At 34.9% G+C, this 27501-nt stretch overlaps 2 protein-coding genes across 4 annotated transcripts in view; both read left to right on the top strand.

Moving 5' to 3' along the window:
* The window catches only part of LOC118194853 (glutamate-gated chloride channel-like), a 188502-nt gene extending 185995 nt beyond the window's left edge, over positions 1 to 2507 (top strand). For both annotated transcript variants that reach the window (XM_035366066.2, XM_085810070.1), the window contains one exon: positions 2131 to 2507. In XM_035366066.2, the coding sequence (XP_035221957.1) occupies positions 2131 to 2316 (186 nt within the window). In that variant the 3' untranslated portion in view covers positions 2317 to 2507. The remainder of the gene's footprint in view (positions 1 to 2130) is intronic.
* A 3879-nt stretch (positions 2508 to 6386) lies between these two features.
* LOC118200822 (glycine receptor subunit alphaZ1-like) overlaps positions 6387 to 27501 on the top strand; it is a 77850-nt gene continuing 56735 nt past the window's right edge. Inside the window, exons 1-2 of one of the 2 annotated variants that reach the window (XM_085810069.1) lie at positions 6387 to 6859; positions 8279 to 8364. In XM_085810069.1, coding sequence (XP_085666195.1) covers positions 6702 to 6859; positions 8279 to 8364 — 244 coding nt within the window. In that variant the 5' untranslated portion in view covers positions 6387 to 6701. The remainder of the gene's footprint in view (positions 6860 to 8278; positions 8365 to 27501) is intronic. The other variant, XM_085810068.1, reaches the window with a different exon arrangement.

Genomic DNA, 27501 nt, shown 5'->3' with positions numbered 1-27501 from the left:
CCATAAATAAATAATCCAATCCAATCCTTAATTAATATAATTGATTTGTAACTTCTACTAGAGCTGACGGTAAAAATTGAAGTGCAAATAAATAATATCGTGTGCAATCTTGATTAATATAAAATAAAAACTTTTACATAGAAAAATATTTGCATTCAGACAGAAAGTTTTTTGAAATATTTGCAATTAATTTATAAGAAGGATTTATTAATAACCGTAATAATTACTTATTATATTACTGATGATTAGGATTCAGTTCTTGACAATTACATTCTAAATTAGAATTTTAAGGATATAATGAAAATACGCTATGCACAAAAATACATTTTAGGATAAAAAATGAGTTGATTTTTTATGTGTTAAAACTTCTTAAATTCATTTAATAAACATCGTATCCTCCTTATTAATTGAATCCAGAATGTTGTGTGTCGTTTATATAATTATTCTTACTTGTCCACAGAAGCTGCTGACTTAACCAGCCATTAAGTAGCTGCAGATCATTTCTACATAACCATTGAACTTCCACTAATTCAGTCTCTAGAGGGTTGTATGTTTATATCATAATTTGACTTATATAAATGATTATTCTAAATCTTATGTTTCTATAAAAATATACTGTGCTTTAAAAATATGGATGATAGTATCTGCCGCTCTTTCAGGCTCTTCAAAAGCAACAGTTTGTTTAGAAATAAATTATGCAGTTAATGTCATAAAATATTTTCATAAAATTCAAATAAACATTAAAAGAAAATTCTCAGTTTTAGACAATTCGATTTAAACGAAGTAAAGTAGCAGACGATAAAACGCCGAAGGTAAAAATTTACTCTTAGAAAAATGTACTCTTATTTTTTAAAAAAAAGGAAGAAAGAGAGAAATTTAAAAAAATTGTTAAAAATTTGAATAATATCACCTATAATTTAAAAAAATAGATTTTCATATAGTATTAATAAATATTTATTACGCCTTATTGTGGGAAAAAATTTCATATAATTAATTCTTCGTAAAATTTGACTTGAAATTTAAGGTTAAAAATAGCTGTGGCAATACAGTGTAACAAAAATCCATATACCACATTTGGCGTTATTATCGCTCAAAAAAAAGATGCCAAATTTCAAAACGCGAAAATATGTAAATTCGTGTATATCTTAGAAAATTTTGAATAAAAAAAAGTCTAATTTTTTGCAGATATGCTTAAAAATACACCTACTTTATGATGATGGTAAAAATTTTATAGGTTATAATTCAAAATTTCTTTCGAAAAATTTATAAAAATTATTTAAAAATAGAAATTTAAAAAATAAAACACAAAAAATGGGTAAATTTTATTTGGAATGAACCTAAATTTCGAAATGTGAGAGAAAAAATCAAAAAAATTTAATAAAAAAAGAGATATTAATAAATATTTGCCAAATTCAATTAACATTGAGGAGCTAAAATTTTGAGAGCTAATATTTTAAAAACTACTCGTACGAGTTTTACAAAACTTGGTATTCTGGCATAATTTGAGCCGTAGAATCGAAATATGGAAAACAATTGGTATGTTATTTCAGAGAAAGTCCGATTTTGTGTCAAAATACCTATGTTAGAATAGTGCTATATATAGATCTAATATATATCCCAAGTCGCTCTTTCGAGACATGAAGAACGCAGTTTGAATTTTGTCAATCGGCCCAGTAGAACGGAAGATATAGCACTCCCTTTTTTTTTTTTTTTTTTTTTTCTTGAGCAGTGTACAATCGCTATACAATTCTAACCTTTCGCATGTTTTACCTTACTTTCAATTCCTGTAACTTGAGTTCAATTTTCATAATTCCTTCATGGTTTTGCAATTTTCTCAAACATTAGTGTAAGATATATTTAATGGCTTAATTTGTGTTCTGGTATATTGAAAATTTTCAAGAGAAACATTTCAAATACTTATAAAATATAGTAATAAAATAATTTTTATATTTTAACTTATGCCATATAAAAAACCTAATAATCGCATTTTATTAATTAACTAGCAAGAATGTTTATTATAAATTTTTCCATAACAGGTACCTAATAATTTCATCAAAGTTAGTTCATAAATTAAATAATTTGATTGTCGAATCACTTAATCTTTTTCTTATTCCTTTCATTATTTTTCAGGTTTATCCAAGGGATGTGCGTGTAATGCGAAATGGAAGGGCAAACAGAAAACCTAAAAGCTTTTCCTTCTGTTCAAAATGCTTGGACAAAATCACGCCCGAAAGCATAGACTATGTATCAAGAATAGTATTCCCGTGTGTCTTCATTTCCCAGTGTTCAATATATTGGGCCATTTACTACCATTAATTATTCTCCAGTGCTCTGAAACACGCATGCAATTATTTTTAAACACTGAAATAAGTTTTCTTTGGTTTTGCGTTTAAATGCATGTTTAAACAAACTGATTTTCAATCAAAGATGCAAATGTACTGAATTTACCAAGTAATAGTCACAAAATTTGCTAACATTTATAAAAATAAATGAATTAAAACAGAGAACAGCGTTTTTCATTATTAGATATCAAATCAAACTGCCTCTTTATTAATGAACTTATCAACAAGGGTTCCAAAGAACTTAAAAATATATATGTTTCGATCCATGCAATTCTTATTAAAAATGTTTATCATATTATATTACAAAAAGTATATTACAAATACAGTTTTTGCCCTTCCCTAAGATTTAAGGTACTAGAAGTTTAATCTCATCATAGTTTTTCGAATGTACCAGCTTCATCCTTACAGAAATATAGGAATAATAAACTCTATAACATGTTCTGTTAACGTATTATGACATATCGTCATAATACGTTAACACTTGATCTGGCAGTGCTATTTAAGTCTGGGTTGATGGCCGTGCGCTTCATTAATGTCGCGATTCCATGTGGTTGCATTTGTTAATATTACGTATTTCTTGCGTATATAGAAGTAAAAGACATTCGGTACAAATCTATGAGCACTCTTTTAACAATACATAACAGCAATGAAGGCATAGAAACAATTATTGGAGTTGATTGTGCTTATTACGCGAGGATCTTGCTAGCGGCAAGTCTCTCTGTTCGAGAGTTTAGGAGCATTCTGAGTTCTTACCGCGTCTAAAACAGTTTGCAGACTGAATTAGTGACGTCCTTTTAATTTTCCTTTTGGATTTTACGTCCTTGATTCGTTTCATAGGATAACGAGCAACAGGATCATTGGCCCGTAGCCTTCCTCAAGTCGAGAAGCTTTGGTAATAGACATAGTGAAGATCGCTAAACTGCCTTGACACTGCCCGTGAAATTATGATTCTTGCAGTGGAGTCGTCCCGGGACATTCGATGCATGCCTATAAATTTGAAACTGAATAAAAAGAATTATTATTTTTTAATTCACTCTTATAATAATATCCTTATTAATTACTATAAATATACAGTTCTGCACTGCTTTATCGAATTTATTAGAATCGGAAATTCAAAAAAGAGTGGTTTGCCTATTGTTGTTTTCTCTAATTCTGCCTCTGTCTTCTATCTGTATCAGCATCATTAATGAAATAATATATTTCACGAGGTCTAAAGGAAAACTTTATTTCTCCTTTTCTCCCGCAACGTTAGATGGATGACCAATTTTTCCCTAGTTTCCGTAGCATAGCATTCAAGTGGGAAGAAATAAGTGTTTGTTGCTTAGCACTGAATTAAGGCAATTTATATCACGTTTTAGTGATTAATATATATGGAAAGGCGATGATATTTGCTTCGAAATTTACACTAAAATTTAAATTTGTTTAATGGGGTTTAAAAATGTTTAATTAAACTTATTATATAGTTGTCTATTTTTATCTCTGGACTTCTTTGAGAATTCCGCCTGATAATGCATTTCACCTGTAATGTTACGTGAAGCATCCGTTTTTAGAAATTTGAAGCATAGCTGAAGATAATTTGCTGATTGGAATCTGGAATCAAATCAAATCAGCTGAAGAACAAATAGGCTTTCAAAGGATTCAACCGATATTTGGATTTCGATCGTACTCTGAAAAATAAAAACTATTTTAAAATGATAAAATTTATGATAAAACTAAAATACAGAATGCAAGAAAACTAGTTAATTAATAGCTTATAAGAGCAAAGAAGGTTTTCTTTTGCCATGATCATTTTCTAGGTCATGAATTTAACAAGTTTGATGTGTTATTAGTATCTATTTTTCACTCAGATTAAGGCTTGAATTCAGCTGATGTCCTGATAGGTGCTTCTCAATTTTTTGAGTGAAATCATAATTCTAGCCAGAGCGCGCTTGAGCTTCAAATCAGATAAACTTCATTGTACACCTGAATTGCAATATTAACGGAGAATACTTTTAATAGAAAATATTAGTCCATATTTTATTTAGCAGTAAGATATCAGTTTTACTAACCTCTAGAAGCGGAACAAGCGAATGAATTTCCATGGTAAGACTAAAATGTGAGGAGAAACTCCAGCAGCTGAGGAAGAAAATCCGCTTTGTAAAAATGTGAACCCTAAAACAAATTCACGCAAGTCTTGAAAGATACACTATTGTATAGCTTTTGGTTAGTAACCTTGAACGTTTGACGATTTCGCAGTTGTCTAGTCGTGAATCGTTTCTCTGTACATCCTCTGAACAGCTTCTCCGTTTTCGCCCAAACCCACAGTCCCCTGGGTAAAGGACACGGCAGGGTGCTTTGGATTTATATAATTGATGACTATGGCTCAAAACCTCACGGTAAATAAATATTCACCAGCAAATAGTTTTTCCCTACCAATCTCAATAATGCCTTAAACTAACGCCTCAGTTCCCCTTTTCCAAACACATATTACATTGAAACATCTGTTCATTTCGGTCCCCTTTACTTGCGTTTACATTTTTGGCTGATTTGTTGAATCATCCTGTACACCTCATCGACTTGGAAAGAGATGGAAATAAGTGGGTTCTTCCCGAATTCACTGCAACCAGCAAATCATTTGCTCATCCAATGCCATTTCACATAACCGATGCATTTATGAATCGCAAATTGATTGGTTAGGAAGAGTAACTATGATATAATATCACGAAACTCTTTCATCATCAGTCACCATCGAAAGATTCAAAAGGCAATATATGATAGCAAAACCCATGCGAGCCCACCAGTGAACAGGGTAATTTTGTGTCTGGTACTCACCAGACTTTCCCATTTGAACTGCTGAATGGAAAAATCTTGCCGTGTCAAGTAGTTACAGGCGAAAACCTAGCGACGGGTGCATCGCGGCCGAAAACGTCGCGCCGAAAACAACGCTATGAGTTAAAGTCATAATTCAAAACATGGTGGGAGAAAACATCTCACTTCTAAAATATCGTTGTTGTGATGTTTTTGAACCACTTTTCTTTCGACGGCGATGGTTTACACCACTATGTTCTAGAGCTGCGATGATTTCTCGTTGCTTTCTTTTCTAATACGATATTTTGTATTACCACGTTTTTGAAGTGCGTTATTTTCTCCGCGAAGTTTTCGTCCCTAATGTTTTCTTCAGACACCTGTCAAGTCTACGCAGCATAATTGCTTTGAGCTAAAAGCAGTGATAAACAGAGAAAGTCTGTTCTACCAGCTCAATGCCAGAATGCACGCATCAAAATTTATTGAGAAAATGATTGCCAAACTCTTCTGAGAACCTTTTCACATTGCGACTTTGGGTTACTATCTTTTCTTAGCAGCAGGCAGCTATTTACTGAGCCGGCTATTCTAAACTTTACAAGATGCTGGAGGAAGATGAAGCACTTGGTAATTACGGAGGTGTTGGTGCATTTAATTATGGCAAAGCACACTAGGGCTATCTGCCTAAGGGGAGGGATGCCTTCGTGGAGGACTTTCTAAGGGAAACTGGCTCGTATACACGTTACACATGGGGAAAACCACGAAAACGCCCATGCAGCCAGCCCGTTCGCGGGATTCGAACCTCGGACCGAACTACCAGTGTTCAGCGACTTTACCGCTCGGCCGCTAGTGGGCGCTGGTAATTACGGAAAGATAGCCGTTATAAAAATATTATTTAAAACTGGTTAGATGATTGGAATAAAGCAAAGACGACGACGACTGCCAGATTTAATATCATTTGAAACAAAATGAGTGTCATTTATCCCGTTGATTGCAATTGAAACAATTTTTCATCTAAAAATTTGTTTAAAATTATCTCATTTTTTTTTAATCTTCCCGCGCATCTGAAAATAAGCAATATTTTTATACATTAACCCCATGCATGTTATTTCTTTTATTTTCATTTTCATTTTATGCATCTTTCTAATACCTTCCTAGCTAATTTAACATCCATTTCATGACGATAAACAAGTAGTAAGTTCATAAATAAATGTTTAAGAAAATTTTTTAAGATTTTAATATAGCCTATCGAAGCAAAAATAAAGTAATTATTTTTAATTTCACCAGATAAATGTCTCTGTTTCCCTATTTTCCTATAACTTTGAAAACATCATTTGTAATCATCTAAAGTATGTTCATATTATTATGCATTTGAGTCAAGTGCTGCAAACATAAAAATGTACAATTTTGTCATTCTCTCATTCGAATGCCAATTAATGTTTGCTCCCAAGTACAGAAATAAAAAAGAAAGCATAAAATTCTGACTTGATTTCCTGAATTTCAAATGTAACTGCACCGCCCCGGTGTGGTGGAATTTTATGGAAATGTGCCAGAAAGAAGCGTTCGCCGATTCAGCGAATGACATTCAACGAGGAACCTGATGCGCTAGTAACAATGTGTAAACAGGTCACTTGTTTGATAGAATTATATAGCATGGATAATATATTATTTACTTATGTAAACTATATTTGCAGTTTCATTTTCTTCGGATCGCTATTCCAAACTACCGTTTTCAGGTGAGCATGTCTATAATTGTATCCTTAAGAGCTTATTAATCGTAAGTATATTCAACTGTCATAAAATGAAATAAGATTAAAGTACTCACATAAAAATTATGTGTTATTTTAAATTTTCATTATATTTCCTGAGGTATATTACATTTATCATAGGCTAGAATATTTTCTCCTGTGGTAAGTTTTAATAATATTTTTGAAGATTTCCAGTCAATATATGTTTTGTGAAATAATTACTAAGAAGAATGAAGCTTTAAAACAAATTTCGCAGATCCATCAACATTTTAATAGTAGTTCCATTTGCAGGTTTTAAAACTCCTAGAGGGTTATAGGACTGAATGATATCCGCAAACCTCTTTTTGTTAAATTGATGGACATTGATTTATGCAATGCATTCATGAGAAATGATTTGGAAATAATATATATGTTTTAATAAATATTTGAAAATATTTTACTTTTAAAACTAAAAGCACTTGTGAATATTGAGACATCTATATGTAATTATCAATGCTATAAATTCATATTAAGTTTTTAAAAAAAATTAAAATGTGATAAACTATGGCTTATTTAATAACATCCCAATAATTTTTGAAAATTAAATAATTATGTATGTTTTTGTAAATGATGATAATTTGCTAAACGAGTATGTCAAAGATTATGTACATAATTTTAACAGGTTCATTTTAATTAAAGCGTTATTATAGCTTATATTAAAATTTAGTCAAATTAACAAAAATTTGCTTTAGATACACAGGAAATGTAAATGAAAGTTTATTAACTTACATATAATGAATGCAAATTGCACGCAGAGATAAAAGGAATGTGGAAATGAAATTTGATTTTGCATATTTGGAATACCTTTGAATATTCAGAAATTGCTTCAACTTCGGTAATACAGAATCAAATGCTTTGTACTTTCATTGTAAATTAGATTTTATATTAAAATAAAATTTATGAAGTTGTATTGCTTACATGTGCCATCGATATTTTATGAAACATCGGAAGAGACACATATAAAAGGAATTTATTAGCTTAATTAATTTTAAGATGCTTTAAAGCTTAAATTAAACGTGTTGAAAATGCATTTATGGTGTGTGGAGATAGTTTAACACAAATTCTCAGATCTTTTGCTCTTGACCCTGATGCTGCTCTCTTGCTCGTCAAAGCACATCATACAATTTAAAAGCAATTTAATTGTAAATTGCCTGGCGAATAAAAATCCCCTACTCAGTTGGGGGCCTGTAATATATAACTTAATTTCACAAAAACAAATTTCCTATTGAAATTAAGAAATATATCTTCTGTTGAAACTTCTTTCTTCATTTGTTTTCTTAAAATTTAATATTCTTCTGTCTTACGTATCGTTTTTAAACAAGATACTTTATAAGAAATTGTTCATAAAATGTTCATTTACATTTACAGCTTGAATGCAGATGTCAGGCCTGCAATTAAATTAGAAGACGTAATAATGCGGGATTACGACAGTTTTCAGACTCCAAGAATTCGGGGTAAGGAAGAAGCTTACTTTGCATCATAATTGTTTGAATAGAAAAACCAAAATAACAATATTTTTAATGTTACAGTGACTCAGATGATTGTCATAGATGTCTAACATAAGGACATCACAATTCCGGTTTTATCAGAAAACAGTTCCATTGTGAAAGTTTTTTAGGCATGACAAATCGTCAAAATATTTTATAAACCGGAAACATTATGCATGAATAGAGTAATAATTTTATGGGAGTGGAAGTTCAACTTCGTGTATAGTATAGGGGTAAATCATAGAAGCTTGCAAACCTTTTGAAGTCCAGGATTTGCAATAACATTTCATTTAACAATTACAAAAATCAAATGAAAATTTTGCAGCCGTGGAATTAGACCAACACGATTAAAAGAATCTGACACATGTGAAATAGAGTACAAATTTTTAACTCTAGTACGCAGTTTTGCAGGACATAATTCTTAAAACTGATTCCTTTGACCAGTCAAATTCTGCCAACTTTATCCATGCGGTTACATGAAAGTGAATTATGTATGTATAAAGCATATTATACATACAAAATATTTTGCTGCAAAGGCAGTGTCTGTTGACCTGTAACACATTTTTGAGGTCGAAAAAAGGATCATTCTACATCGGTAATTTTAAGTACTGAAAACTATATGCAGGTTAGGAAAGCTACATATATAAAAAGTTACATGCTTCAATACTATGGAAATGATAATTTCTCCAGTAACGTCTTGAAATGACGTCACAAAAGTCATAATCAGTGTCAGAGCATGTCAACCACCTCCAACGTGTTTGTCACGGAGCCGCGCAATTATGGGGAGATCATTCACATTTCTTCTGATACTGTCTTCAATTATGATGAATCAGAAGACAAAAAATTTAATAAAAATTTAATATCTGAGTCCAATTCATCTACAAAATGCCTCAGGAAGAGCGAGGGTACAGAACGATCTGAAACTCCGTTAACTAGGGAGAATTTTAAGACTAGTAGCTGAGAAGAAATCTGTTTTTCGATATAAATACAATTGACGCGCCACTACCTTTCGAAGTTCGTGGGTTAACTTTTATATTACTGTTTCGATGCAAATAATGTTGATCTTTTAATTTATTTATATTGGGTCTCTCTAAATGTTATTAATGATTAGTGAGTTAATTGAAGATTATTATTATTATTAAATAATTTAGTATTCAAAGCTGCAGTTGTTCGTGTTCGAGAACACGCAATCAATGTGACCAAGGGCACTAATCTCACGCAACTAATACCGGACATCCTACTCTAAACAAAGCGCAATATGGAAACATTGAAACGCGCTTTTTTATTAGTATAATAATAAGACGCTTAAGAAAAAATAATTATATTCTTTAAAGGTCATAATAAATTATTGTTTAAATTCTTCTGGTTTGAAATTAACTCAGCAGTTTGAAAAAAAATAAGGACTTGCTTAAAAGAAAAAAAAAAATCATTTCGAAAATATGGGTTTGCTTAAAATTCGATAAATCCGCAATAACAATACTGAGATAACCTCTGAGAAACCAACAATATGAAAAATCTTTAGTAAGATAGGTTCAATCCTTTTTTAAAATAGTTTTAAACATAGATTAGGAGAGTACTCTTGTACCTTTAAAAAAAGGAACCCTGTTGAGTCATAAGTTATTTTTTTTTAAAGCAGGAAGTATGCAAAATGAACAATGAGCTGGCCGGGACTCGAGCCTGGACCTCTCGAATATGCGCTGAGTATGCTACCTTTGCACCACAAAGGCATGCAGAAAGGAGGGAGAAAATACCTTATATACTCCCCTTTTAAAGGGCGACTGGGGATTAGGGGACCTAGTCACCAAATCCTGGCGGTGAAGAACCACCATCCACCATCTTTTAGTTCGGGCGCAACTGTAAAGATATTAGATATTTTTGAAATTGGAAGACGTGGAAAATATGAAATATCCTCCCCTGGGACTCGAACCTGGACCTCCTGAACACGCCCCGAGTGTGCTACCGTTATACCATGAAGGCATGGAAGGCATGCAGAAAGGACAGCGAAAATACCTATGACTCTCTAACAATCTCCCTAGAAATGAATATGCAGTAAGCTCTCTCTAACCACGGTTCTAAATGATTTTGGTCTTCTGCGTAGGTAACTGTGCTGATGTTCAGTATTCTTATAGTTAGCACTTGCGAAAGTGCTCTCTCCAGGAGAAGCACACTGTAGTTTTCTGAGCTTCATTTAAGTTTGAATTTACCCTCCTTTCAAATACAGTTAGTGAGTTAATGACTCAGTGAAATCACATGAACTTGAGACATGTTTTTGCCTGTGATAGGGTTTTTAATGCGCCAAGACTTAACAGTTACTAAATTAACTGAAAAAATTGGACATTTAGTAGATATAAATTAAACTTATTTTCCAATAGGCGATGCATTTATTATGTTTAACTTTAATATTAATAATCTATACTTGTGTTCAAAACGTTCGCAGAAAAGAATGGTTCGCGGTCATATTACATGCATATAACTTGGTTGTCAAAAATAATTCGATTACTCTTTACAGAAAACATTATGAAATAATACTACTCAATATAGCGTTGCTTATGATATAGTACAAACTGAGTCACCGTTTGATCATTTGGCACGATGATGAATTTTGAGCAAAAGATGTTTGAACAGAGAAATTTTGAATTCTTTAATTCTTATCATGCTTTAATAGGCTTATTTACCGGATTTCTCTCTCTTTGACCTCGTTATGCACTCTTTTTAAGATGGTTCTACGAAGTCAATGTTTTCAGGCAATGCAAGCTATCCGAAAGAATGCAACTTGTAGTCTATGACAGGAGTAAATTCCTTTTTAATGCATTAAGGAATGTTCGGAATGCTGGAACAGGTATGAATTCCAATGAATATTTCTTAGTTATACTGGATACAACTTTTTAAAATTTCAAACAGCAGTATCCTACAAACAATTTCTGTGAATATTTTTAACATGAAACCTAGCGTATAAAATGATGAGTACAAAAGCATATTTTATGCAATATAAAAAATATATTATTTAAAATATACAAAATAGAATCAATTGGCTTTTTAACGGAACAGATTTCAGGCATACATGTATTTAGAAAAGAGAACGCATCAAAGACTAAAGAAAATGATATTGCTAACCAGCCAGCTTTCCCCAGAAAGTCCTCCACGAAGGCATACCTCCTTAGACAGATGGTACTTGTGTCAGTGTCATATTCAAATTACCTAATCTATTATAAAAAAATCCACTCTTATCCTAAAAATATTCTTTTCCCCCTTTCATAGCTTTCTTTTTTAGTTTTATTATTATTAATATTTTGTACTACTATAAAAACACTCAGTTCTAGATATGAATTGTTTCTTTTGTGAATAATTATCTTTGCTGTTAAACCAAAATACATCATTTAATTTAAAAGTACATGGAAACGGATCATTCAGTCCTGAAAAAAAGAAACATCAAAATTTACTTTTCGTTTACATGAAATTTCGCTCCGTAACTGCTATTTGAAAGCTTTTAATTCAGTCCCTTCTTAGCAGAGAAATCCACTTATTAAAAAGCACAAATAAAAGTTTTAAGAGAAAAACATTATTGTAATAATTTCATAAATTTTTCTACAAGTTTACTTAAAAAGCTATCAAAATTTCAAAAAACTTAGTATCTTAATTTTATTTTGTTTACAATTCTATATTGTCAAAAGTAATAAAATGCAGTCCATTATTACCCTTACTTTCAATCAAATTTATTGGACTTTAAATATAAAGCGTTTGCAAAGTTTCAGTTCTTAAATACCAGACGCTAACCAAAGCAAAAATATTTTTAAAATGCTGAAAACGTCCTCTTACATTAAAATCAGATTTAGTTTTGGTACATATGCTATCTCATAACTTCTTCATTAATGAATTATTTTATTATAATGGGAAAGCTTCAATACGGTTGTAAGGATTATGTTAATTTTATTAGCAGTTAAATTTTGAGTTAAACTTCCTTTCCTATCGATTCTTAATTTCAACTTACCACTTCCGGCCAAAACGTAGTTTTAGAATCACGTCTGAATGCTAATGAGGAAAAGCGGTATTTAACCGCGAAGTTCTACTGATACGCAGTCGCATGGACCTCCGACCTAAGGTTCTACACCAATCAGAGTTATATGTCCATGCGATGGAAAAGAATCTACAATCCACCGCCAGCGGCATTCACTGAATCAATGATAGTAATATTACAATGCTAAATTGACAGTGTCATCTATACAATAATTGTTACATAATAATCCGTATGAAAATACATATACGATCAATTAATAATTACATTGTCATTGATAGGATCTATGTTATGGAGAGTGGAACTTATATATTAACCAGTTTTTAATCCTATGTCTTCTTCAACACATCATAACTTCATGTTCTTATCAGTTACACACCTAATGATGTGTGTCCGTATTATTTTTCCGTAAGTCACATCAGTTCAGGCAATTGATAGTTCCATAACCCAAAGTATATGATGTTGTGTAGGCTATTCTATGTTCACTTTTGTTAAATTCATCGTTCAAGTAAATACTACTTGTCCACTTTGATACATCATAACTTCGTGTCCTTAACAGTTAGCACACCTCATTATGTGCGTCCATAGCAATTTGCACACTGTGTCGCAATTATCCACAAGACAAACATGAAATTGCAATTGGGAATTTCATTGTAATATGTACACTATTTTATTATTATCCACAGAAGCAAATGTTTTGTAAATAATGACTTGGCTCCCAGATGATAAAAAAAAAGGAAACTAATTCTTAAATTTTTCAATACAATTCTAAATTGTGCAAAACTACAGATTTGTTAAACAGTTCCAGTCAATACAAATTGACCGGTATTCCAACAATATAAAGCACATATTCTAAAATAAAACGTCTAATGGAAAACAGGAACTAATTCCTAATTAAAATAGACATAAAATACATAATTATTCAGCACATATTATATACCAATCCTCATACCATAAAAATACACGTTTCAAATGCTGCAACTAATTTTTTATTACAGTTAGAATATTTACCAATCAAACATACTACAAATGTACATGTTTAAAAAAAAAAACACTGCAACTAATTTTTTCATGGCAGTTAAAATAATAAATTTCTATTATACAATTATAAATAGCACAAATAAACAATTTCAATCTATACAAATTGGCAAGTATTCCTACAACATAAGAACACATATTCAAATATAGCTAATCATTCTTGTAAAATGGCTATAATAGTGCCCAATTTCTTCAAATAATTAAAAACATCTACAAAAAATCAGGAACCAATTCCCAATTGTAACAAACATGAAATATCCAAAATTATTCAGTACATATTATATACCAATCAATTATACCATATAAATGCACATGTTTCAAATGCTGCAACTAATTTTTCATTGCAGTTAGTATAGTTATCAATCCATCATATTATATAAATGCACATGTTTCAAATACTGCAACCAATTTTTCATTACAGTTAGTATATTCCAATTTGCCAGCTAATAAAATAAATCCGCTCTAAGTTGAATTGGCTGTAATAGTTCACAATGCTTAAAATAGTTAATCTACTGGAAAACAGAAACTTATACCTAATTGTGATGGACACGATATACATACAAAATAATTAGATACAGCTCTAAATTCCTGTTCTTACTGAAAATGCAGATATTCTAAAAACTGTAATGAACTTTTTTTTTTTTTCTTTCTTAAACAGTCAGAATATTCCAGTTTACCAGCTAACAATAATTGTAATTAACTTACAAAAATGCAAAAATAATACAATAATAACAAAATGGCAAAAAAATAATAAAAGGAACAAAATAATAACTATAAAATAACAAAAGAATTCAGAATTAAAGGCTATAATATTAACATGCAAACAGACAATTCCCAAATGCAGAACTTATTCCCATGTGGAAGTGCAGAGCACATCCAGTACTTAATAGTGCTAAATATTCTATGCATTGGAGTTAAACACACAATTATCATTATAACATATCAGATGGGAAAAAAAATTAAAAGGCTACCCATAGTGCAAATATTATGCGAAGGTTGTTGGAAATGTATACATCTCATTGCAAATATTAAAAATTTGAGTTAATCTGTGCTGAAGAATTTGTCATTTTAATAGTGTTTTAGTCCATTCACTCCAATATAAGTCTGATAGTCTTTGCAGATGAAATTCAGCGGTGAGTGGGCAAGAAAAAGCAAAATGGTCTGGAGACCCAATACTTCCACAGTGACATTTGTCATCTTTCTTAAGATGAAATCGGAATAAAAACGACGGAAAGGGACCGTGTCCCGTGAGAAAAGTTGACTGCACTGCAGATGAAACCAAAAATGTTTCCGAGACCTTTGGCAAAAATTTAAAAGTTTTTCTGCCCGTTGTGGAGTGTTCCCACTTTTTCTGCCATTGCTGGAGTAAGTTCTCTTTTGTATATCTCTTAATATAAGAAAATGGTAAAGGCAATGAATATTGAGGAAGATTATTCCCTCTTACCGCTTCTTTTGCCAACTGGTCTGCCAACTCATTGCCATAAATCCCCCTATGAGCGGGAACCCAGCTCAATAAGGGACTAGAAGAGGCAGTAAGGTTAAGAAGAAGGATTTTTATCTCTGCTACTATTGTATTTCTTGAATTTTCCCCCTTTATGGCCTCCAGACTAGAAAGTGAATCACTGTAAATTTCCACTTGTGATGGAAATTGACTTGAAAGATGTACTGCTTTTTTTAATGAAAGTAGTTCAGCTTGAAAGATAGAGTTCGCTGGCCTCAGTCTGCGACGCCATTAATGCATTGGTTTGCCATTTTGAATTACACATAGTCCACATCCTGTTCCTTGTTCCGAATGAGATCCATCTGTGTAAATCTGGAATTGACTTTTTGACTCATTTGAGAAGGTTGTCCTTATTGCACATGAAATGTCATTTTGTACTGGATGACACAGAAGTTCTGTGCTCCTAGTTTCATAACTAAAAGGATCGTATGAAATATTCTACAGTTTTCTCTCTAGACGAAGACGCAAAACTCGAGCCAGCACCGCTTCCCTTTCTGCTGTTAAGTCCAACGGAGGAATGCCGGACAAGACCTGCAAACCATCATTGGAAGTTGTTCTGTAACTTCGACTGATCATTAGAAGAAAAGATCTTTGAATAGAAATTAAGAGTCGTTTCTCATGTGTCTTAAGAGAGTAAGCCCATATTGCTGAACAATATAAGATTATTCTTTCTATTACAGTCAAGTACCATATTTTTAAAATCCGCGATGAGATTCCCCAATTCTTACTAGCTGTTCGTTTCATGTGAATTGTCAGTGACATTACTTTTGTTCTGATTGCCTTCAAGTGAGTCGTCCAAGAAAGATTGGAGTCAATAATAAGACCTAGGTATCTCAAGCTTCCTACAAATTTAATAGATTTGCCTTGCAATTTTAAAGGTGGTTTGCGTTTGAGGGGTTTAGATGCCCCTATCAACATTGCTTGAGTTTTACTGGTAGAAATAACCACTTTGTGCCTTCATGCCCAGTTTGCTATAATATCCAGATAAGCTTGAGCCGCAGAAGAAATACCCGATTTGCCTTTAACAATTAGCATAAAATCATCTGCAAAAGCTATGAGTTTACAGTCTCACTTTCCATCAAACTGTCGCAAAAGAGAGTCAGCTACTATCGTCCATAAAAATGGGACCGAGACAAGATCCCTGAGGACACCCTTTTTGTAATTCTTGATCATATTGTCCTGAATCTAAAGTCACTTGGATATGACGATCTTGCAGATAACTTCGAATGAGGTCAATGATATCTACTGGACACCCCATGGTGACTAGAGCGTATATTATGTCCGGCCACCACAGGGAGTCAAAAGCTCCTTGTATATCGATGCTGATCAAAATCGAGTGCAAATGCTCGTTCCTATTCGATTGCAGTGACGAAATCAGGTCGTAGATTGCATGCTCTGTAGAGCGCCCTTTTGAAATCCATATTGTGATGGATGTAGTATACTATTTTTCTGTAAATAATACTGCAGACGCCCTAAAATTACCCTCTCCAAGAGCTTACCTAAAGCTGGTATTAAACAAATTGGCCGGTAGGATTGCGGTCTAAGTGGATCTTTGTGCTGTTTTAAGAAAAGTACGACTTCTGCTCTTTTCGATTCTTTCGGAATGTATCGGAGTCGCCAGCAGGTTTGGACGTATGCGATGATCAAGTCCGGTGCAATATTGAACAACAGTCGAACAACAACATTATCTAGGCCGTCTGGTCCGGGAGCCTTCTTTAAATTTAGGTGATTAATAATGCGTTCTAATTCCAAAAAATTTGGTAGAGATTCTGGGAAAGAGAAAGATGAAGCATGGTTATTAAATTTAAAACGTAACTCTCGCTGCGTTGAATTATCTTCTTCTGGTAAATCTTCTTGGAAAAGCGATCTTAATACATGTGCTACCACTTGTTCTGAACTTGTAGCCGAAGGAAAAATTTGTATTGGAAGAGAACAAGACTGGAAAACTTTATCGAAAGCAATTTGGAAAGCTGAGCCGTACTTTATGTTCGGTGTTGGTACAAAACGTTCTCCAAGACGATAATTTGATTTCCCTAATTTTTTTTTTTTTTTTTTTTTTTTTTTTTTTTTTTTTTTGTACAAGGCCTGAGATTTCTTATACTCTTGAAATAATGAAGCACGATTTATAACTTCATAGGTGGCTTGTGCTCGTTTTCGCAATTTCCGTAACTTCCTTCGCTCAATTGTAAGTTCTTCAGTCCACCAGGAAGTTGCTGTACGCGGACAAAACCTTCTCATTTTAAAAGCATTTTTACAAGCTTGTATGCAAAGTGCAGTCATTTTATTGTAAGTGTTATCCAGATCTGAAGTTGAGCTACAATCTTGAAAAGAACGGATTAATGATGAAATGTGAGGAGAAAAACAGCTACGAAATTTATCTTTTCTTCCAAAGAACGTTTTAAATCTTAATTTGCCTAGGGATCTTAGAATTGGAAATAAACTGAAAGTAATAGCTCGGTGATCGCTCAATGTAATGCTATCACTTACTGTCCAATCTTCTATAAAAAGAGAAATGGAAGGAGAAGTAAGAGTCAAATCTGGCCAACCCTTGGCATGTAAAGTATCGAAGGTTGGAGGAGCATCTAATTTATTAAGAAGAATCAAATTTTGAGAATCTATAAAGTCCAAAAGCGGAAGGGATCTAGAATTTTCATAGGGATATCCCCAAAGGGTGCTGGCAGCATTAAAATCTCCACCTAATATAACATTTCCAATTGGGTTTTCCTTTAGATAATCTAATTCGTGTAATAATGCATCTATGTTCTTACTAGGCGGAAAATAAGCTGAAATAATTGGCAATTTTCCTTCAAGGGTATCAATCAGAATCGAAAAGCTGTGCTCAGTTTCTTTCCACAAAAGTGGTGACAAAGGTCCATTGTACACGATTGCAGCCAGATGGTTTAAGGAAAGAAATGTTTTGTTAGAAGATAAAGAGCCAATTAGTAAATTTTTGGACGTAATATACGGCTCCTGATAAAGGCCCACTGTACACCCCAGTTCAAGCTGTATTTGATGAATGTTGCTCGTTGCCGCTATAGATCTCTGTAAATTACATTGTATAAATTTCAACGAAGTTCTACTTAAAAGGCCTAATATCTCTGTTCCCGGTTCATTTGGCTGATTTGCTGCTTCAATTTTTGTCGATAGGTCGGGCATTTTGTTGAAAATGCCGTGTGAGTGCAATCAAATGTTGTTCCCTTATGCTCGTTTGAAATTAGACAATTTACACAAGATGGTTGTTCTTGGCAATCTGTTATTGGAGCGTGGTGAGATCCAGCACACTGGCCAAACTTTGGTTTATTCTGGTACCCTCGGCTAATATGACCTATCTCCTGACAATTATAGCAACGTGTTATACGCACGTAACGCCGATAGGGACAGGACGTGAAGCCAAGAAAAATCCTACCTTGATGACCCAATCTATTAAAGTAATCACGATCCAGACTAATAATCCAATTTTTCCTGGAATCAGGTCTTGAAAGAGGGGTTCTTGGTTTAATTGAGTTTTTTCTAATGGCTGGGAGATGTGAATTCAATGCTGAAATTAAATCGTCCGCAGTAAAGTCCGAAGGGACTCCAAATAATATAATCGAGTCACGGAAAGGTTTTGGCTCTCGCAGTTTAACTGATCGCGATAGATCTTCTTCACTCGAAATTATCTCTTTAAGTGGTAGTGGTAGTGGTAGATTTATGGCGCAAAGCTATATAGGCCATATGCGCCAAACGCAGGATTCGTATTTCGCATATAAAGTATAAAAGAAAAAATCTAAAGCAACAGAACACTTTTAAAATCGAGGCAAGTAAAAAAATAGTGAAATGGTGGGATGAAAATGTTGATTATGATTCAGATAATGAAATATGCAATATAGATATAAAATCTTAAAATATCCGATTCATTAAAATTCTAACATAAAATCTCAAGAAAAAAAATCAAATTAAATAATAGAAACCTGTTTCTTTCAGGTAGTCAAACAAATTGGTATTGACCTCTCTTCCGATTAATCGGTCGAGAGGCAGGTCGCAGCTATTAAAATACTTCTCACGAAGACGATTAAAATATGGACATTCAATTAAAATGTGATATACTGAGAGACAAACATCACAGTTTGCACAAACAGGCTCGTTTTCAGCTTTCAAAAGGTAATTATGTGTTACTCTAGTGTAACCAATTCTAAGGCGAGTCAAAAGAACTTGTTCCTTACGATTGCAAGTAGTGTGCCAATGCTCTATTTTAGCCTTCACCCTTCTCAACTTGTTTTGTATCTGAATGTCCCAAAGTTGTTGCCATTTATATCTCATCCTCTCTTTGATGACACAACAGATATCTCTAAAAGGGATGAGGCGGCCCGACGTTTCAACAGCAGATTTTGTTGTGATGTCTGCCAGCTCGTTGCCTTTTATTCCTGTATGTCCAGGGACCCAGCAGTACAGAATTTCATATCCACGACTTCTTAATTTAATATTTAGCTTCAGTACATCCACAATCACAGGATTGTCGGGGCTTGAAAAGGATTCTAAAGCTTTTAGTGCACTGTAGGAGTCTGTATATATAATGAAATTTTTATAGCAAAGCGTTGGGATGTACAAAAGCGCATAATAGACAGCAGTCAGTTCAGTGGTTAAGACCGAGGAGGCGTCGTGTAAACATCTGCCCTCCAAGTGGTCACCAATTATACAGGACATCCCAGCGTGACAAGTTGACTTTAATCCATCCGTATATACGGGAAGATAACTGCTGTAATTATGCCTGTGCTCAGCAAAAATTTGTCTGTATATGATGTCATTTGTGGTTGTTTTTCCGTAAGTGTGGGAAATGTCAAGAAGCTGGATTTGAGCATTTTCCCAAGGTGGGATTTCAAAATGCTGTACTGCTTGTGGGGACATATCAGATAAGGAGAATTCTTCAATTAGAGGACGAATCCTGGTAGGAAAATAAGGCACACAGGATGGACGTGCTTCAAATAAATGGTCACAGCTATCATCAAATAAACACAGTTTGTAAGGATGGTCAAGTTGAGACAATATATTAAAATACTGTAAAAGAGACAACTCCACACGCCTCAAACGGAGTGATGGCTCGTGACAGTCAACATAAGGGCTCTGCACAGGAGATGTCCTGAAGGCTCCAGAACAAATCCGCAGAGCCTGATGATGAACAGGATCTAGTTTTAACAACACTGAAGACCGGGCAGATCCGTAAACAACTGAGCCGTAGTCCAGTTTAGAGCGAATTAGAGCTCTGTAAATGCGAAGCATGGAGCAACGCTCTGCACCCCAGAAGGTGTTCGCCAGGACTTTTAAGATATTTAAAACTTTGGTACACTTTTTTCTGAAGTTTACGACATGAGGAAGGAAAGTCAATTTTCGGTCGAACATCACCCCTAAAAATTTTACTTCAGGTGCAACTGGAATTACAGACCCATTGAGGTATAATTCAGGCTCAGGATGGAGTTCGCTTTTTACATAAATGCACGCACACAGTCTTCTGTTTTGAAAACGTAAATCCTTGTCTTTTTGCCCATTCCTGGATCCTGTTCAAAGCGATCTGGAGCTGCCTCTCTACATATCTCATATCCGCACCTCGACAGCTAAATTGTAGATCATCAACATATAAAGATCCTGAAATGGTGGGAGGAAGTTCTTTTAATACAGAATTTATTTTTAGGTTGAACAGAGTTACACTAAGCACACAGCCTTGAGGCATACCCTCTTGCTGTTCAAAAATATCTGAAAAAACAGAGCCAATCCTTACTTGAAAAGTCCTAGTATTCAAGAAATTTTGAATGAAAATTGGCAGGTTGCCGCGCAAGCCACTCTCGTGAAGATCCCGAAGTATACCGTATCTCCATGCCTTATCATAAGCTTTCTCAATATCAAAGAATACCGAGACAAGGTGACTTCTTCTTACAAAAGCTTTTCGAATGGATGTCTCTAAGAGGAGCATATTATCTACGGTAGTCCTCCCCTTTCGAAAACCACTTTGATAAGGTGATATAATATTATTCTTTTCCAAGAAGTAGACTAGGTGGCTGTTTACCATTTTCTCAAACAGCTTGCATAGGCAACTCGTAAGGGTAATTGGCCGATAGTTGGAGGGATTCCTTGGATCTTTCCCAGGCTTAGCAATAGGAATGACAACAGCTCTCCTCCATGCACTGGGAAAAATACGCTCCTTCCACACTCTATTCTAAAGCGTGAGAAGTTCATTCAGTGACTTATAGGACAGATGCTTTAGCATTTCGTACTTCACGCCATCAAGACCCGGAGAAGACCTATGTGTCTGTAACAAAGCTCTCTTTAACTCTAGCACAGTAAAATCTCTATTATAAGGCTCAAAGTTGGAAGAGTTGAAAGCGATGGGATTTTTCTCAGAGCGTTGCTTGATAGAAAGAAATGCAGGTGAGTAATTTCGGCTGGAAGAAACGGCAGCAAATGTCTCACCAATAGTATTCGCAATTTCTTCTATACAGCTAATCACTCGGCCATCTTTTTCCAAAAAGGAAAGTGAGTGGTCTTTATATATTCCACATGCTTTTCGAACTCTTTCCCAAACCCGCTTACTAGGCGTTGAGGATCTTATTGAGGACACATATGAAATCCAGGAATCCCTCTGGCTCTGCCTTCTTACCTTTCGTGCATTTGCTTTGGCTCTTTTAAATGCTATTAGGTTTCGCAGAGTAGGATATCTACGAAAAATACCCCATGCTTTTTTCTGCTTTTTCAGTGCTTCATGACAGTCGCGATTCCACCATGGTTTCGTATATTTAAGCATTTTTCCTGATGTTCTAGGAATGGACAGCATAGCTGCCTGAATAATAGTATTTGTAACAGCTTCAACAGCGTCATCGATATGCACATCTTCTACCATTTCCTCTGTCGGCTCTGCAACGGAAGAGAAGAGTTCCCAGTCTGCCCTGTCCAGTATAAACCGAGGGAGTCTCGACATGGGGTTTGCTCCTCTTCGTGCAAGAGACACAAAAATGGGATAATGATCGCTGTTGTACAGGTCATTTCCGACACTAAAAGTGCAAAATGGCAATAGAGATGGTGAACAGATGGCAAGGTCGAGAGCGTGGAATGTCCTTGAAGGCTCATGGAAGTACGTATCCTGCCCATTATTCAGGAGACAAAGACTATGATCGTCGATCATCTGCTCAATTTGTCTTCCTCGGCAGTTTGTATCTTTACTACCCCAGAGTGGACTATGGCCGTTAAAATCTCCAATTATTATAAAAGGCTCAGGCAGCTGCTCTATAAGACCATTTAAATCTTCCTGATCAATGTGCTCATTTGGAGGCAAATACAGAGAAACGACTGTAACAACAATATCAAAATTTGTTTGAGTAGCGACAACTTGGAGGGGTGTCGTCAAAGGAAAGGAACTTGATGAGTAGTCCAGTGAGGTGAGGAGACCAACACCTCCACTGGCACGCTCACCTGCAAGGTTATCCTTCCTGACGAAAGAAAACCTCCGAAGTTTTGCCTGTTGTTCCGGTTTTAGATTTGTTTCCTGAATTGCGAAGCATACAGGATGATAAACATTGATTATAGCTTTGATGTCCAGCAAATTTCGGTGGAAACCGCGACAGTTCCATGAGACGAGGGTGGCCATTATGAATGATTTTTGTTCTTTCTGTGCTGTTCTTTTGTTTTTCGTGGAAGTAGATGCCTGGGAACTTCTAGACCCTCTTCTACTTCCATACTGTCTGAATCCGCAGATTCAGGTATCATGTCATCAAAAGAGCTACTGCTGGTGCTTCTAGTTTTATTTGATACTTTTTGTTTGGTAGTTTTGGGTTTGCTTTGAATTACTGTTTTTTTATTATGTACTGTATGGGTTGGGTTTTCTTTCTTCCTGTTGTTTGTAGTCTGTTGACTTTTGTTTGCTGGAGTCTGCATACCAACTGACGTTTGGGTGGCAACTGTACGAGATCTTTTTAGAGCATTGGCGTAAGATGTATTTTGTCGTAGCTGTGTGCTTTGGACTAACTTTCTGGCTTCGGCGTATGAAATGTTCCTCGTAACCTTTGCAGTCTGCACTTCTTTTTCCAATTTCCATTTTGGGCACAGGCGTGAAAATGCTGGGTGCTCACCCTTGCAATTTATACAAAGAGGCGCAGCGGTACAATTTTCAGAATCGTGGCCAATCTGTGAGCATCTGGCGCACGTGAGGCTGCCACGACAAGAAGTCTTAGAATGGCCGAAGCGCTGGCACTGGAAAGCATCGCATAGGGTTTGGAATATAAGGTCTTACAGGACAATTTAAGTATCCGGCCTTAATATTCTTGGGTAGAACAAGCGTGTTGAAGGTAAGGATCACGTGTTTCGTATCGATCAACTTACCTTCTTTACGCATCTTGATCCGCTTTGCACCACAGACATTTTGGTTAGATAGCTCGGATGCGATCTCTTCTTCGGGAACACACAGAAGTTCGATTTCCGAGATTACACCGCGACAATAATTCAGTGTCTTATGTGCTGTTACTGTGACATCCGCTTGTCCAAGTTTGGTTATTTTAAGTAAAGAAGCAGACTGGGTGGCTGAGGTTGTATCAATAAGCAAGTCTCCAGAGCGGAGACGCTTTATATTTTTCGGCTCACCAATACAGGAATGAATATACTTGTTTATTACAAAAGGTGACATCTTTTGCAGCTCGCCAGAAGGACTAGACATAACAAGAAAACGGGGACTACTATTAGGATTATTTACATTTTCATCTGGCCGTATTTTTTTTTTTTTTTTTTTTTTTTGCAGTTGATTTTTCGCAATTAGAACTTTGAGCGACTTGAGTGACTTCGAATTCTTTGATTAGAAAAATTTGTGAGTTAGCCATATTGAAGTAAGGAAAGATTCGGGTCCGACGGCCCCGCCCACCACGGAGCCCAACAAGGGAACACAGATTCCTGTGTTAGGGCTAGCCGGACCTATACGCAAACTGAAGCCCCACAGTCGGCTTTCCCGAAAGCAGGTACTCCCGAGAGCTTGACCCCAAGCCACTGACACAAGGACTAGTGACCAGCCGATTGACACCCATGAGGACGACTAAGGTGCCTCCCGTTTAGCTGAAGCAGAGGCCAAAGCAGTGTGTTGGGGACAGTACCTCGCCCCTCAACTACCAGGACCCTCCTTTCCAGCGACACGGGTCTCCACGCACGGCAAACACGTGGGCAGTTTTCTCGCCACTCGAAAACTAGAAACAAGGTCTGTTCCAGCCTCTCGTGACGAGCCCCAAACTCCGTAGAGAGAAACCACAAGGGAGAAGGGAAGGGAAAAAGTTCCAACCAAGAGGAGAGGAGACGGAAAAGAGGATAGATCACTGGGGCTCCAGGATCGTGACACCCGTCTCACCAAGAAGATGATCCCCTGAAGGGCTAGGGTACCTCGGGATTGCCACACCCGTACTCACAAAAGTGAGCCCCCTGAGGGTTATCTCTTTAAGTTTTAGTAAATGTTCACTTGTCTCACACCTAATCAGCAACTCGTTACTGCGAGTTGGACGGATTTGTTTAACTGGAATACCTAACTTAGAAGATTTAATTGAAGAGGCCAATTTATCTTGTAGAATCTTTGGAGTAATAGATTGGTCAGTTGGAGCTAGTAAGAGTACGTGATCAGTCAATTGTTGTGGACGAGAGGCTTTTTTCTTTTTACGTTGAACTAAGGTAAAAGAAGGATCTGAATCAATTTTAGAATGATCCTCCGAAGTCTGCAGGTCTGATGATGTAACTGGTGGGACTGTAGGCTCCAGAACCGCAACCACCTTTTGCAGAGAATCAATTTGCCCACGTTGATTTGCAATTAATTGCAATTGATGAGAAATTATATTTAAAGCAAGTTGAAAGGCGTTGAAAAGAGTTTTTTGGTCTCCCTTATTTAACCTATGTTTAGAGCTCTCTGCTCCAATAAGCTTGAACACATCTGAACTTTGGGCTAGGAAATTATGTGCGCGAGTAAGAGATGAATCACAAGGAGGGACACTTTGAGCTTCAAAAGTTACCGATGGAGGAGCTGAAGCCGAAATTTGAGCCATCAGTAACAGTAAAAATGTATATAAGTACAATGAACAATGTAAACATCAAGTATCTGAATACTTTAAGCACTACGCTTCTATTGAAAATAGCTTACCAGCGTTAATTCTTCCCTTACAGTAAATTGTTTACAGTCAATACAGAATCAATAAGCAGAATGAATTTAGCATAGTAATAATAAAACAGTATTCAATGGGAAAGTGATTGCTGTTACGCAGAATCGAAACAGTGGTATGAATTTTAAACAATTATTATCATTATTATTTTTTAAACTATTAAAAAAATCAAAATTACAAAAAAGGTAATTAGAAATTAATAGTATTACAAAACCCCAGTTATGGGAGGGGGAAAAACATAATTTAAAAGTAAATATTTACTAGGATAAAGACTGGGACTGTCTCACATAATTGCTATTAAGGGAACCAACTTATTTTATGGAATGAAAAACATTATAAAAGAAAAAAATTATTAGATACAAAATCTTATTCAGTTAAAAAAAAAAAGAAATATACTTGATAAACAAACTGGGAGCCAAGTTAAATCATAATAAAAAAAAAGAATAATTAATCCACACAATTAACACATAGAAGAAAAGAAATTTAAAAGTTATTTCCCAGGATAACCAATGCAATTAAATAATTGCTTTACTCACAGTAGAACCAAGTTGCGGAAGCACATTACGCTTTGATCATATCCAATTATCACGTGGTTGCTCCACAGGGTGCGTCTTCCTGCACATACAGTAGTTTAACGATAGAACAATTTTGGTTTTATTAAGCTGCCATTTTGAAACTCAGTGCTTACCGACACTCAAGATATTAAAATATCCACTGCTTGTTAAAAGCTAGATGCACACCAGAAATTTTGCTTCCACAGAGAACTGGACACCTCATAAACACATCATAATAAAAATTTTCATTGATTCACCTTTTAATCACACTTAAAAAAGCGAAAAAATACGGAGCACAAACGAACGCTGCTTCACAATCAATGGACGAATCCACTCTCCGCGAAGTTCTACTGTCTTAGTGAGAGAGATACCAGATATTCTGGCTGCACGCATCCGTCTTTTTAAGCTACTCTCTCGTAAGCTATTATTACGCTAGGCCGTACTTTAGGCCCTTGATAGCTTCGCAGTCAATTAGCGTTAAGGGGCCAACTCTGTTAGAATTTTCATAGCTTCGGCTATATCTCTTTAGTTAAGATTAGTTTAGTTGAATTCTTAGTTTCTGAAGTTAGAGCCCAAGTGTTGTAACGAAAGTTCTATATCAAAGTCGAATCACTCATAATCCAAAGGACGAGATGCATGGCCTGGAGGGTTTTCCATAAATTTTAATTAAACTTAATATTTACATATATACAATGTAGGCTAAAATACCTGAATCGAATATTTAAGGCTCAAAAGGCAATAACTGAATAGTTCCAGCTAATATCTAAATCGAATTCTATTGCGTAGTGCATCGAAATTCTACCTTCAAGAAGAAGAATATATTTTCAAGTCACGTGTTCAGAAGGGGAAAGGTCAAGTAAGCCAATAGATGGACTCTTAACGCCATCTCTTGGCGATATCAAAGAATATTCCTTAACACACTCCCCACCTAAACTCTGACAAGAGTTCATCTAACTCAGTTATACATACAATCAAGTACATAAATCATTATTCTATAAAAATATTAAAAAATACTAATTAGTCAAACACTTCAATTCCAATATAGGTATCACTTCATGTATCAAATAATAAATGTTATAACTAATAAATGAACTAAATTTTAAAATATTTTTCACTTAACTAAACAAACTTAACTAACGATATTCAATTTAATCATTAATAGACAAAAAAAGGAAAAAAGCATAACTAAATCGTTAAAGTTCAAAATATCTAAAGTTCAAGAGGATATAGATGTTGAACAGTACGTTTTAAAATCCCATTACCAGTTTTTAATTCGAATGATCGGACTTTACCATAACGTCCAGGAATAATTTTTATGATTCTACCAAGTTTCCATAAGAGTTTGTTTTTATTATCTCCTTCGACTAAAACAACATCTCCTACTTTTAGTTCTGGTTGAAGTTGCGGATTCTTCAAGAAATGGGCAGTTCTAAGATCTAATAAATATTGTTGCTTCCATTTCCACCACAACTGTTTTAACAGCAATTCTTGATAACGCTTTCTTTTTAACAGCGTATCTCTTGTCGTTTCGCTACCGATGATTCTAGCAAAGGTCAAAGGATACTTCAAATCAGTTTGTCCAATGTTCAAGAAGTGCATTGGAGTCAACGGTTGCGGCTCGTCATTGTCGTTGTAAACGTAACTTAGAGGTCGTGAATTAAGAACTAACTCCACTTCGACAAGTAGTGTAGACATTTCTTCGAAAGTCAACAATGCTTTTCCTACGATTTTTCTTAAACATTCTTTAACAGATCTAACAAGTCTCTCATAAAACCCTCCCCACCATGGGGCTCGTTCGATTAAAAATTTCCAATGGATTCTTTCTTTGGCAATGAAATTCTTGAATTTGTCATC

The sequence above is a fragment of the Stegodyphus dumicola genome, chromosome X2, assembly GCF_044657685.1.
Source record: "Stegodyphus dumicola isolate Sdum_Otavi_A_Nest chromosome X2, ASM4465768v1".
Classification (NCBI taxonomy): domain Eukaryota; kingdom Metazoa; phylum Arthropoda; class Arachnida; order Araneae; family Eresidae; genus Stegodyphus; species Stegodyphus dumicola.
This window is presented reverse-complemented; position numbering and strand designations above follow the sequence as displayed.